The sequence below is a fragment of the Mya arenaria genome, chromosome 14, assembly GCF_026914265.1.
Source record: "Mya arenaria isolate MELC-2E11 chromosome 14, ASM2691426v1".
Taxonomy (NCBI): domain Eukaryota; kingdom Metazoa; phylum Mollusca; class Bivalvia; order Myida; family Myidae; genus Mya; species Mya arenaria.
Window position 1 is genome coordinate 32,956,709 of NC_069135.1, and position 14,257 is coordinate 32,970,965.

General features: G+C 34.5%; 1 protein-coding gene across 2 annotated transcripts in view; it reads left to right on the forward strand.

Annotated features, from left to right (window-relative positions):
• Nucleotides 1–14,257, forward strand: part of LOC128218147 (POTE ankyrin domain family member J-like) — a 50,760-nt gene that overhangs the window by 27,977 nt on the left and 8,526 nt on the right. For both annotated transcript variants that reach the window (XM_052925705.1, XM_052925704.1), the window contains exons 6-13: nt 5,444–5,625; nt 6,435–6,479; nt 6,987–7,130; nt 10,819–10,911; nt 11,187–11,327; nt 11,611–11,671; nt 12,324–12,472; nt 13,979–14,059. In XM_052925705.1, coding sequence (XP_052781665.1) covers nt 5,444–5,625; nt 6,435–6,479; nt 6,987–7,130; nt 10,819–10,911; nt 11,187–11,327; nt 11,611–11,671; nt 12,324–12,472; nt 13,979–14,059 — 896 coding nt within the window. The remainder of the gene's footprint in view (nt 1–5,443; nt 5,626–6,434; nt 6,480–6,986; nt 7,131–10,818; nt 10,912–11,186; nt 11,328–11,610; nt 11,672–12,323; nt 12,473–13,978; nt 14,060–14,257) is intronic.

The following is a 14,257-nucleotide window of genomic DNA, read 5'->3' on the forward strand; positions in this document are numbered from 1 at the left end:
AGAGGCGCAAACAATCCAATGGAGAAAATGAAGTAAAGAAAGCTCAACCAAGTTATATGAGCAGCACAAATGCCAGCCAGAAGAAAAAAGCCAGGGGCAAAGATGGATCCCCTCAACCATCATCTCACGACTTAAAGAAAGATGTCAGAGAGCTGAAGCAATTCATTAGAGAGCAATGTTCAGAGCCAAACACACCGATATCATCACCTACAAAACTTTCGTTTGAGAGAAGGGATAGCTTTACTACTGACAAGAAAGTCACAAGGGAAATAAGTGTGCAAACAGATATTATGATTGACATTGAGAATGGATATGTTTGTAAACATTGTGGTAAATCAAGCAATGAAGAAGCTATCAGAAGATTAACACAAGAAAATCTTAATAAAGAAATTTATAATGGAAAGAAAGACACAACAGAAAAGGCTAAAGGAAATAACCATAATAAGATAAGTTCGAAGGACTCTGTCAAATCACTTGGTGAAATGAGTGCAAAGTCTGACAAAAGTACTTCAAGTCGTAAAACAAATGGAGGTGGTACTTCAAGTTATATGAAGGGAACAACTAGTAGCAGGCTTAAAACCAACCCAACTGGTCCTGCGGATAAGAATCGGAAAAACATGACACCAGAAATGATGCTATATTCAAGTAATGAGCCGACAAGCTTGAAAGGCACTGTTTCACAGAGAACAAAGACTTTTGAAAATGCAGGCAAGGAAAAAGCAAAGCCATCTTTCTCAGTCTTTAGAGCAGTTAGTGTAGACAGAAATAAGCATGAATCTAAGCAATCTAGAATGAAGAAGAGCAAGAGTGTGGATCAGGTTAATGTTCTTAAAGGTGTGGAGAGAAAACCAGATGAAATAAGCATAGTCAACAAAAATGATATCATTGATGGTATCAGTAAAGAGTCAGTAGATAATTCAATGGCAGCCCCTGCTAGCCCAGGAGAGAAAAGAAGTCATGCACAGATAAGTCAGAAAGACAATGCTACCGAACCTTTAGAGGTTGAGAGTTTGAATGAAGAGGTGCAGTCCCCAAGGTCACCAAGGTCTCCCACTAGGTCATCTAGATCCAAACCTCCTTTGGTCTCTCCAAAACCAACTCCTCTCAGCCCCAGGCATGTGGACTTAGTTGGTGAAGCTGAAAGTGTGGAATCTAAAGGACAGTTTACTACCATAGTGGACAATCCTTTCATTAAGAATGATACCAGACGAAGAAATAGTTTCAAAGGTCGCGAAAAGGGTGAATCTGTTTGGGAAAAAGCTGAGATAAGATCTAGAGACTCTTCTCTGAAAAGGTCAAACTCAACATCATCTGCTGATCGTGGATCAAGGAATTCATCTCTTCAAAGGTCTAATACGAGTGTTGGAGAGAAGTCGAGTCTGGGTCAACTGTCATGGTCAGATTCTGGATCTACTGGAAGCATGAATAAATCCAGGTCAAGTCATCATGGCTCAAACAGTCACTTGGATGAAGTGTTTGATAGACAGGAAAAAACCAGGTCAGGTTCGACATCATCACAGGGTAGCCATAATGCCATGTTGAATCTTCTTACACCAATGAACCCAGTCTCAGGTGCTTTGGAGACTGACGTTGACGCAGTCTATGAAGATCATGTTAAGGACAATGATCAAGTTGATGAACACAATGAAGAATCAGTTAACAAAACACATCTGGAATTTGCCAAACAAGCGTGCAATGTGCTTGAGCTCGATGTTAAGAAACGAGACTCAAGTAATGAATCGGACAAAGGAGGCAAGACTGATTCTAATGCTCCTTCTTCAGAGATTGTTAATACAAATGGACATGGAAATGAACTACAAATGCCAGTGCCAAGCCAGCAGCCCAATCAAGGGTCCAAAAAGGGGAAAAAGGGATTCCTAAAGGGAAAGCTTTTCAGAAAATAGACTTGCCCTTTAATGGACAATTACTGCCCACTGTAATTATAATTATTAATGAGTAAATATCAAGTTTTCATTACTATTTTGAAATGTTGTGTAAGGTTCATTATGTAAATCGTTAATGTTTTGTTGATCTTTAATGTGATTTATTTTTCAAAAACATTTTCATTTTATACATATTATTTATAAATTCATAAAATGCACCTGGTTGTTGTTTAAACTATTTTTGTAATAAATCTGTACTTGTATTAAAAAATATTTAAGCTACAATTATAAATGTATACTGGCATATTGAATTTGTTACTATAAAACAAAACAATTGAAATAATGTTGTGATTTTATTTGATGTACTTTGTGTTTAATGAATTGCTGTTATTGAGGTTTTATGGAAATGTTTGTGTTCTACTTGCCTGATATATAATGTTATATTAAAGTGATATGGTTTAATGATTAATAATGTATCATTAATTTGTCTTTTATTTATGCCTAGCTGCAAGTTATGTACTTCATGATAAGAGAATATGTATTTGCCAAACACATTACGCTTTTTTAAATTAAAAGTTTATCATACAGGTTTTGTTTGTTCTCAGTCACAATTTTATGATGATGATGATGATGATGATGATGATGATGATGATGATGATGATGATGTGTTGTTGATTATAAATCAATGATGATGATGATGATGATGATGATGATGATGATGATGATGATGATGATGATGATGATGAAGTGTTGTTGGTTATAAATCTATGATGATGATGATCATGATGATCACAATGATAATGATGAAAACAACAATGATGATGCCAATGATAATGCCAATGATGATGATGATGATGATGATGTTGATGATGTTGATGATGATGATGATGATGATGATGATGATGATGATGATGATGATGATTTAAGTAAAGAAATGACAATTTCAGTCTTTAGTATGGAGGGACAGAAGAATATTTTAACATTGAGGTCATGAATGATGAAAATAAAGATGTAAAGTCTTGCTAACTTGACTGAGCAAACAGTCAGTAAAAAATTTACAACTTTGTAGAAAGAGAATATCAAGTGTATGAATTTATTTGTGGTTCTTAACTGATAAATCACTTAAAGAAGAAATCTGAAGAAGCTCTTTTATGACACCTGAATGTTCAAAATCTGCTGACTCTGTAAATCAGTTGTTTCTGAAATGTTTGCTATCATTTACATGATGTCAGATGAACAGAATTATTGTGGAGGTGAGATGAATCTCATAAGAAAGTTTTACAATTACATCTACCTGTAATAAAACCTGCTTCAATACTTAAAAGTGAAACTAAATTAAATGATGTTATGTTGAGGAGGAAAATAAAATAGAAGCTGAAACTGTTTAAAACTCTGACAAAGCTCCAAGTAGTCATTGTTGGTCTTGATGTGGTTCTGTCCAGGGTCCTTGGGATGAGCTAACATGGGTATGAACCCAGCGGTATTTACACAAAAGGTCATGGCCACTATGGTCAAACTGTAACACTGTTTCTCTTTTCTAGACTAGAACTAGATTAGAACTTGATCATGCATATGCACAGATGTTAAACATTATGAGAATCATTGTTTCTCTTTTCTTGACTAGAACTGAACCATGCATGTTGACACATGATGATGCTGTGTGTTGCATGGAATATTCAGGCCATAAGCTAGTGAAGGTTACACTTTAATAGGTGTCAGTGGTCACAATTACTTACCTTAGAAGTCAGAACTCTGTGTCAAACCTTGAAGAGCTTTACAATATTTTGGCATAGATGTTCCATGCCGCCCCAATTTAAGAACACATTATTAGGCATCATCAGTTGAAGTTACGTGAAGTTTAAATTGTTCTGACTAAAACTTTGGCATATTAAACTGACTTGGCACAAATGTTCACCATGATGTGATTGTGTGCTAAATTCCAGTTCTAGGTATGTAGGTTATATGTCAAGGTAAAACTTTGAGGGTCAAGAGTGAATGTAGCTTATGTATGATATGTGCGGTTTTCATTTCTCACCAAGGCGTTTGATATTGTCATGGGTTTCATTTTCGGTCTTGGCACATTTGAGTTTGGTTTGTGGTCACCATCAGACAAGTTGGTTCCCCCTGCAAATGAAAGTGATTGTATTATTTTGGGAAAAAGCTGCCATTTCTTTACTTTTGTTCAAGCAGGCGCAAAAAGTTAAATTAAGGTAATCAAAGTCAAGATGAGTATGGTTGTGTGTGTCACACGCAAGACCAAGGTTTATAGGCAAAGGTCAGGGCAGCGCTGGTTAAACCAATGGCAGGCTTGACATTATTGCTATTCTGCTGACATGTAATGCCTCATGTTTGAGCTTATAACTGATTCATGTTATATTTGCATACCGCATAGCTGGAATATTCAGTCGGACTTCTAAGTGCTGAAGATACATGTATATAATTGTTCATAGTATATTTTTCCTGACAAAAGTGCTTAATGATAGCTTGCAAGTCTGCTTTATGCATTATGCACCCAAATTACTGCTTTTACTTAGAGATATAATGCAAAATGAGACTATAACTATATACTGTCGATGGCTATGTCAGGACCATACTGAATTAATGTTTATCAATGTTTTGCCGGGGTGAGGGGCTGCGGCTGGTGCTTTGCAGTATGTCCCAATCCCCTGGGTGTGCCTGAAAGATACCTTCTGGGGCAAAACAATCACAGTACTCATATTTGTTTTTATGTCAGCACAAAAAAAAATCAGCAAAAAACTCAACACTCAACATATTCAACATGTTTAATTCTTTGGTGGTATTCTCTAAAAGCCTGCCAAAAAGTGATGTGTCTGGATTCATCCACTGTCCAATGGTCCTCTAACCTTAATTAATTACCATAAACCACTAGCGGGCATCTTAACTTGTCAATCTTGACATTCTTTGATGTAATTATGAAAATAATTGTCATAAAAAAGTATAAAAAACAAGTCTATAAACAATTTTAGATCAAAATAAAACATTATCATGTCTGAACCGCACCTTTATTCATTCAAATAAGAGCCTTCTAACAGTGAATAAAACTTGAAATCCTAGAAAGTCATTCAAATGATTTTTGGTTCTCATTTTATTTTGATGGAATTTAATGGAAATTTAGTGCAAACTTTGATGCACCAATGCTTATAGTAGCATTGTGATTTTAATATACATAACGAGCAAATGCATGTTTATATGAATTGGTTATATATAAGTCATTAAAACCCTCACGGGTATAAAGTGTTAAACCAAGCAAAACTTCAATTTGATTAAATACCTCATTTTAATTTTATGATGTAAATTTGTAAACTACTGAAAGCACTTTTAAAATCTTGATACATACATACCACGCAAATGATGTTTAAGCATGCTGAACGACCAATTTAATAGGATGATAATGTATCACAATGTATAATTGGCAATTAACAATGAATGACATGGGTAAAGCCTTCCAGCAGTATCCTGTTGTCAACAACATTTTTTTTATTTAATCTAAGGAATGTCCTTTTTTCTTCTTTAAAAAAAAGTTTGTCTTTTTACTTCAGAAGTGCCTGTTCCACCAGCCTCTAAAGCTAAGATTGAAGAAAATGGTGCCAAGGTCAAGGTCACTCAGAGTGAAAGGTCAGCAGAGGTCAAGGTCAGTCAAGGTTACGGAACACCAGAAGTCAACGAGGATGGCGAGGAACTGGTCAAGGACACAAGGGTCAAATTCAGGGACTGGGATCCAGTAAGTGGTCACATGCTAATAAAGTGTTCTTTATATCATAATTTTATTTTGAAAGTTTTAAACAAGTTGAGAAAACAGTTAATTTTCAAATTGCATCAGCTAAAAAACAGGTTATTTGTTGTTCAGAAAAGTATGCGGCCAGTCTGAGGATGAAACCAAATTTTAAGTCAGGTGCTTCAACAACTAAGCTAAACAGCTTTGCCTCGATAGGTCAAAATTTCTGGTAGGGCTGCAGCTATGTATCTTTTCATCATTAAATAGCTATAGGGTGTCCCTAGAGAAGTATGTTTTGGTCCAGAGCATTTCTTGATATATTTGTGTTGGGAATATCTCAAGTTCATTTTAGGAAGGGTGGACAGCTGGCATCATCCAGGCTATGGTAGCCAAGGCAACAGCCAAGATGACCACCTTTTTCTGAGCCCATGACTAGTCTTACTTTATATATTAATGCACAGAAATACCTCTAGGGACTAGACTGACAGGGTATACTGATCAAGTTTATGCAGCCCTACTTTCTGGTGGCAGAGACTACTACTTTGACATACTATGTGTGTTGCTTTATGTAAAATGGAATAACTGAAAAGAGAACTATTATGATCCTAAGAGTAAAAGTGATCTGCAATAATGTGATGTTAGCTTTCAGTATCATGCTAAATCATGACCCCCATCCCCCCCCCAAAAAAAAAAAAAAGAAAAGAAAAATCAACTACAAAAATCACCTAAAAGTTTGGACACATAATATTATTATATATTGAATTGCTGAAGGACCATGACAAATTGTCCTATAATTTATGGTCTACTATTTTCAGGTAAAAGTTCTTGCCAAGCTGTATGAGATCAAGATGATGCCGGATGTGAGTACAATAATGAAGTATTGGCAGCTCAGAGAATATTAAAGAAAATGTAACAAAACAATATTAAGAGAATACAACAGCAACCTTGCTATTCCTTTATTTATGATATATATATAACCGAACTGTTAAATTGTAATAAGGGGAATTCTAAGAAGAAATAATCATGAAAAAAAAAAGTTCTGTATGTCAACAAAATTGAGAACACAGAAAAAATATTGGCTACATCATGCAATGTAACGCTTCAGGGTTAGGATGTGTAGGCACCAGTGTTAAAGGTGTTCTCTCAAGTAAGTTGGGATTCGAGTGGAATAAGAGGTACATTCTCATGGCTCCTTGGGGCAGTTTCCTCCTCAACAATTTAGTACTACTGTTTAAAACCGCTACTAGGTGAAATAGCGCCCAGTACTGGTTTTTACCAAGGAAACACACTTATGTGTTATTGTACTCACAATGAGCTTAAGTCACAGTCGAGCTAAAATTAGCTCATAATTGAATTTATCATTGTAGAATATAGAGGACATATCCCACAAATTTATTGGCATGGAAGGTCTGATGGAAAAGCTGCCGATGAACAAGAAAAAAGCAACGCTGCTCAAGACATGGAAACGAAGATTCTTCAGGGCTGAAAATGGATGGTTGCACTACTTTGAGGTAAACAGGTGTTTATAATGGGTAAAATATTATTTTGTTGTTAATAAATGGGGAAAATACTTTAATGCCCCCATTGGCGGGAATATTAAAATCGCACAGTCCGTCCATGGTCCTATGGTCGTTCCATTCATTTTTTACCGTGTCTTGACTGTTACTTTGTCATACAAAGGGGGAGTTTGTTAAAACCTGTGAGGCACAAATGTTTTGCACATTAATATTTTACAAACTGTGCAAGACCCACATCCCTACCTCCATGGTCAAGGTCATACTTAGAAAATAATCTTTCCGGAATGCTTCATATATGCACAAGAGTATATGTGATCCGTGCTATACCTTTATATGCAAGGAGCAATTTCGAAATAACATGCCTCAAATGTTCAGCATACAAAGTTGTGTGTCAGCCACAGGACCCACATCACTACCTTAAAGGTCAAGGTCACACTTAATGGTTAATTTTGAAATAACCTAACATAGATGTCGGCATATCAATGCAAAACACAGATCTTAATCTCTGGATGTGTTGCGTGCAAACCCCAGGTTCCTACCTCTTAGGTCATCGATCCTCCACACTTGAGAAAATTATGGAGTCCTGCCTATTATATGGTTACAGTTGATGTTAGATCTTCCTGAATATAGGCATATTCCATTGATCTGTCTGACACTTCAGGGGTATTCATCACTTAAAGTGACAGCTCTTCTTCTTGGTTATTTCTATTAGCTGCTGGAGCATTTTTGTTTGTCTGCTTGTGTCATTCATGCATCCTTAATGTGCAATCTTGTTCTAGGGAAGAACAATTATTTATATTTTTACAGACTTCTTTGTCAGGGTGTTCTTTCAGTTTTTTTGTTATCATTTCCTAATAATTTTGTCACCGTCTCCTATTTACATAAAACAAATTTGTTTTGCTTGTTTTAATACATTTTTGCACTTAAGGAAAAAAAAAAGGTTTCCCGTAAAGCTGCACTCTCACAGATTGAACGTTTTGACAACTTTTTTATTTTTTGTCTTGGAATTTATTATTTATGCGAAAATGCATGGAAACTAGTGATATAAGACTGCTGACAAAAAATCAGATCGCAACTTTTCATATTTAAGTTCAAAAATTGATGTTTTATGCATTTTTCATAAACCCTTAGTAACGCTTTTAGCCATAAAACATTATTTACAGAAATATAAAAATCTGCGATCAGCAGTCTTATATCACTGGTGTGCAGATATTTACGCAAAAATTGGCTCATTCCAAGGAAAAAATTAAAAAGTTGTCAAAACGGTCAATCTGTGAGAGTGCAGCTTTAATGCATGTATAAAGAATGACTGCTGTTTCTTTGGTCAATTGAAATTTTAACATTTATGGGTAATTCATAATGTTTATGATGTAGATAATTTGGCCAAACAAGGGTTCCCTGTTAAAGTAATGAGCAAACTTAGGTGCAATATTATTTTCCCCATCAACTGAATATAAAATAAAGTTTTATACGATTAATAAGAATAAGAGCCAGTGTGTCTGGCTTTAGAATTGTTTGCTTGATTTATTTTATTGACGACTACACTAAGTTATAATTTTGTATTGCTGTATTTCATGTATAGTTTATTATCAAGCGAAAATATTTTATGTTAGTTTTTGCATAAGAAATTGAAATGACATTGTTTCTTTTCCCAAACTTGCTTACATAAGATAGTTAATACCTTTTGTTCTTTTTATTTAAATAAGCTTAAATAGTTGAGATTGTTATCAGTTTTATGCTTGACAACCAATCTGTTTGAATGAGAATGGCCTGCATTCAATATTTCGTATGCATGCAATCTATATTATATGCCCGCATGCCGATGTTGCATCGTCTTTTTCTGCAATAAATTGCTACATTGCACAGCAATATGCTAGCCTATAGCTGTATTGATTTCATTCCGATGCATCAAGAATGCATATTTTGGGTTATACTTGCTTGCTCTTTCTTTTTAAATTGGATTTAGGTAAAAATTGCAATTCAGTGTATTGTGTGAAATTTCAATGCCTGCTGACCTTACATGATTTTCAAATTATTTGAAACGGTTTAACATGTCAAGGAAGAATATGTCTGTATTATACTGATAAAAATACTGCAAGCACGCAGTTTTCGACCTTGAAAGATTGAACATTCTGTCATTTCAGTCGATATAAAGAACAAAAACTGTCATAACTTCATCATATTTTTGGTCATTTTTTTACATACAATCTGTTAGCAATATACCCTTACAAATGATAAGCAAATTTCATTGGTTCAACAGGCATCTAAACTTAGCATGAATCACAATGATATCAATAGCTTTTTTGCGTTGATATTGTCATCTGAGCTATGTAACATTTGCTTGGCAAAATAAGAACAGCATAAGATTGTTTGTCTTGTTTCTGCAGTTCTTGGGATTTCCGTCAGACCAAAGCACCAATTTCTACCATATTCTGACATTTAATTTTAGGTTTCTCGCCAGGTAAGTTTATATGCAAACGCAGCTACATCACAAGGACATATACCTGGTCTAGCGTTAACATTCCTTTTCTAATTAACTATTAAAAACAAAACTGACTCATGCTAAAAGGAATTTATCAAATTGATAATATTGTATATATATATCTTCAGTATAAATAAATGATAAATGGCATAATTAATTTTCATTTGATTTACAAAGTGAGCTCTGTTTAAGTTATTAAAGTTGTAATCTTTCTGTTATAATTTTGCAAGTGAATTGTTTGGCTACTGTTCCATATTCAATCAGAATGTGTGTACAAATATTTCTAGTTTGGTGGTGCATTTTGGCAATGATTTAGCTACCATACTTTGGTTTTAAATTGTAGTGTGCTATTCATCTTCTGCAACATAGCAAGAATGTGAATTATTGATATGATCAGCAGAAAAAATTTCATAAAGTAATTGTTTACTGTAAAAAGCTGTATATTGTTGGAGTCAGGTGCTTTAGAAGGGAAATCGTCCTGGCACATGTGCATAACATATATAAACTAAAAATATCATTCACAATTATTGCCAGAAATTGCTCAAATGGTATTAAATATGAGGTCACTGGGAGCAAGGCCATTGCATAAGAGAACCACATGGTCTTGTGTGAGTGATGGGCAGGTCAAGGGAGACTAATCTTTGCTGGGAATCATGTGCAAAACTTACAAATCATTAACATTGGAAAACATTTTTGCTCATATTTCTGTATATTCTCATCTGCAGACTTTCTTTTGCATGTTCTTCTACTGTATAGCATGACTTTCTGTAGTTAGAAAAGATGTACAGATTGATTTACTCTATTCTGATATCTGAATGTTTATATTTCTCTAGAGAAATTGAAACATCAATTCTTCCTTATTATATCATATTCTTTATTACCTCAATTTATAAATCGAAACAGTTGGAGATCTGAAATAGTAGACCGAGGAATGCATTTCCTCATTTGCTTGCTTTAATAAATCGCCATTAAAGTAGGCGAAATTGCTTTGATCTTTCTTCTGTATAATTTTGTTTGACACAGCGTACGTTTTACATCAACTCTTAAAGGAACAATTGAACACTCATTATAATAAATTCACCTGATGACGTTTTTTGAGTAGAATATAGTAGAAAATAGCCTGAAAAAATGAGTATTATTTAACCTTAGATCTCCCACTCTCTCCCATTTTATATTCAATTGCCTATTTGTGTGTTACAGTCCGGAGGTCGGGACAAGCCAAGTGACAGTCTGCAGCTAATGGGCGGGAAAGTGGACGAGCTAGGGCCCCGTGTCCTTGGTGTTGATGATGGGGTATGCTGGTTAATGTTGTAGTGCGATTTATTTGTTTGATGCTGTGCTGTAGATTTCCAATAACTATTGATGACTTAATATCAATGTTTTGGTAGCCATAATTTTTCTATATATGTTGTATAATTTGAACAATGTTGAAACTCAAATAAATAGTGAATTTCACAAGACAATTTCAAGATTGACATAAACTGAAATCAGAATTTTATTTTTCTCCTATGAATAAAATAAAATTTTAAACAATTGATTAAAATGATAATATGATTTCCGTTATCCAGCGAGGGAAGTACTTGATGGTACGCGTGCCAACAGATCACGAGTACGGGCAATGGAAAGTTGCCCTGGAGTCACAGACAGCAGACAATGTGAAAGCTACATACGTGAGACCGGCACCTGCATCCATGCCTAACCCTAAAAAGGTAAGTTTTTAATTTTGTAAGCTGGTCTTTAATTTTCATAGCTTAACAATGTGTTATTTATAAATAAATGAGTAGGCTGAGTTTGGTTTATAGTCACTAAGCCAGACAAGTGGGTTTTGTCCGGGTACTCAGATTTCCCCATCATCACAAGGCAACACTTGCGTAACATCATGCTAATGAGAGCAATTAATATAATATTGTAAGAACTTGTTTCACAATTGTTTGTAGAATAAATAAATTGAAGCATAAACTTAAAAATTAATCAAATATCTTATTCTTACAGAAGGTGATCATAGTGGACATTGGAAGCAGTGGGATAAGAGCCGGCATTCTTGGGGAGAGACGTATGCATTGGTTTATAATGCTTTAACATGTTTTACTGTTTACACAATGGCAGCAGCAGCCAATTGTGTCGAAATGGTTAATTCCTTGACTTGGTCATAGGACATAGATAGCCAAATTGTTTTTGATTGGTCAATATTTACCCAATAATAACCATTAACCAATCAAATCACTCAATTGAGCAAACTTAGCCCCAAAATGACTTTTGGCTGCTGCTTTTAAAATGCAAATTATTTTTGTGGGCAGTAAACAGTAAAAAAAATGTATGGAAACTGTTTAATAAACATTTATAAAACTCAGTATGCAAAATGAAGAAAATTTGTATCAATCCACTGTTAACACCTGTATGGTATGTTATTGAATAGTTGAAGGAAGTAATGAAATAAATTTCAGATGAAAACTCATTCAAATGCTGTCAGATTGAAACATTTTAAAAAACTTTTATGTTGGTGTTTCATTTGCATCATTTTCATATTAAATAGATATGTAAAATATGCTGTGATAAGTCATTACTGGTAGGAGTTAGGCAATTTCAAACACATGTTATAACGCCCAAAGAAGAGCATAATATTTCTGAATGAATAACAGGATAGAAAAAGAAAAGAAAAATCAAATCAAATCAACATGAAAATTATTGAAATATTCTGTTTCCAGCAACCCTGCCTCAGGTGTATTTCCCGAGTGTTGTGGCTGTGAATAAGGAGTCAGGCCACATCGTGGTTGGCCCTGACGCCTTCAAACCAGAAGTTCGGCACACGTCTGATGTTGTATACCCGATACAGCCTACAAATAAAGTGGACAAGGTATGTGTCAAATGAGAAAACATGGCTTTTTTGTGTGTTTTATATTGTTTAATTTAATCATTGGGTAAAAATTGAAGGTTTTGTTCTTTTGGTTTGCTGATGAAACATTAACATTGTTGCACAAATAACATGATATTTAGTTATATCACCCGTTGCTCTGTTTATTTTAACTCACTATAATGTATAATTCTTTGATATATACAACAATTATACACTCATTATGTATATTCATGGGCTGTATCTCACATTTTGGGCCTTAGGACATAATTATGACAAATGAAATGTTCATTATTAATATAGAAAATATCCAAAAATTATGAATTTTTCAATGTTTTAATTTCTTCCAAGCCTTTTTCTTTAAAAGTTCTGTCATTAGCGCAGCATTTTCTTGACAATTTATGACAATTACTTCACTCATGTTTCCAAAGCAACCACAGCCTGATTGTTTAAAAATATTCTATGACATCATTTGTTTGATGTCAAATATTGTATTTGAAATGCCCAATGCATTATCTTACTTGTAATCAGTATCTTACGCAGTTTTAGAGATATCTTTCTGAAATGTTCAGTATTGCATCTGAAGTACACAATAAAACAGCAAAATCAAATATGTGGTCGAAGGGACGAAATTGTGCGATGCAGCTCAATCTTATACAAAATACATGCATCATGGTGATGTTTCACTTTCTTGCCTTTACAAAAACAACATAACATCTGTCATTTTCTTAACTATCAGCATGCTTTAACCATCATTCTATATTCATTTCATCACTGTGGTTTTCAGGGAACAGTAAAGCCAGTAAGTGATGTTACAGCTCATTGACCTCCATCAAATACTCCATGCTTTATTTTGTTTAAATCACCTGTATATATTTTATGATATTTCCCAGAATACCACATCCTTTACAGAGGATATCGATACATCATCCCAGATTTAATATCCATTTTCAGCCCATTTTTTGCAAGTGGTGACAAAATATATGTAAATTATCCAGGATGTTTTATCACTCAGAACCACACAGGTTACCCAGAATATTCCAAAACTAATAACCCAAGCGCATAGCTGACTGTAAGCAAATACGCAGTTGTGTTATAAAATTTTGACAAGTCAAAAGTTTTTGTCATACCAAAAATCCCGAATTTGATATGAAAACTGAAGCAGAAGGGGGCGACCACCTCCCACTCCCACCCCCAAAGCATCCATCTGTGTAATCCCAAATTGGCCCTAGCTACACGCCAGTAACCCCTGATTGTCATAAAAAATATTAAAAAGCAATAATGTGTATTACAAGTTATTTTTAAAATCGGATTGATATCACCAACAAATAATAATAATAATTGGAATCCTGTTTCATCTGCATACGCCTGAAATTTCTCAAATATTGGATGTTATTTAAACAAAAGTTGAAAGTTGAAGGATTACTGTAAACATTTGTTAATGCGCAAAACCTCTACATGTATGATTAACATCTGAAGACATGGACTTTTATGTTCTCAATATTTCAGTTCAACATTGACATGTCTGTGATGACGGCCATCCTGAAGAAAGTGTTCACCGATCTCAAAGTGGATCCAACTCATTATATGGTACGACTGTCAGAATGTTTATTATGACCGGCATGACCAGAGTCAGGCTGAGTGTCATGTACATAATGACCAGACCTTATATGATATGGCTGTCAGAATGTTTTCAATGTCAAATAAAGAAAACTATTTTTTATGTCAAATGGTTAAGAGATTTTTCCATATATAAAACCACAATATGTGTAATAAATAAACGAAATC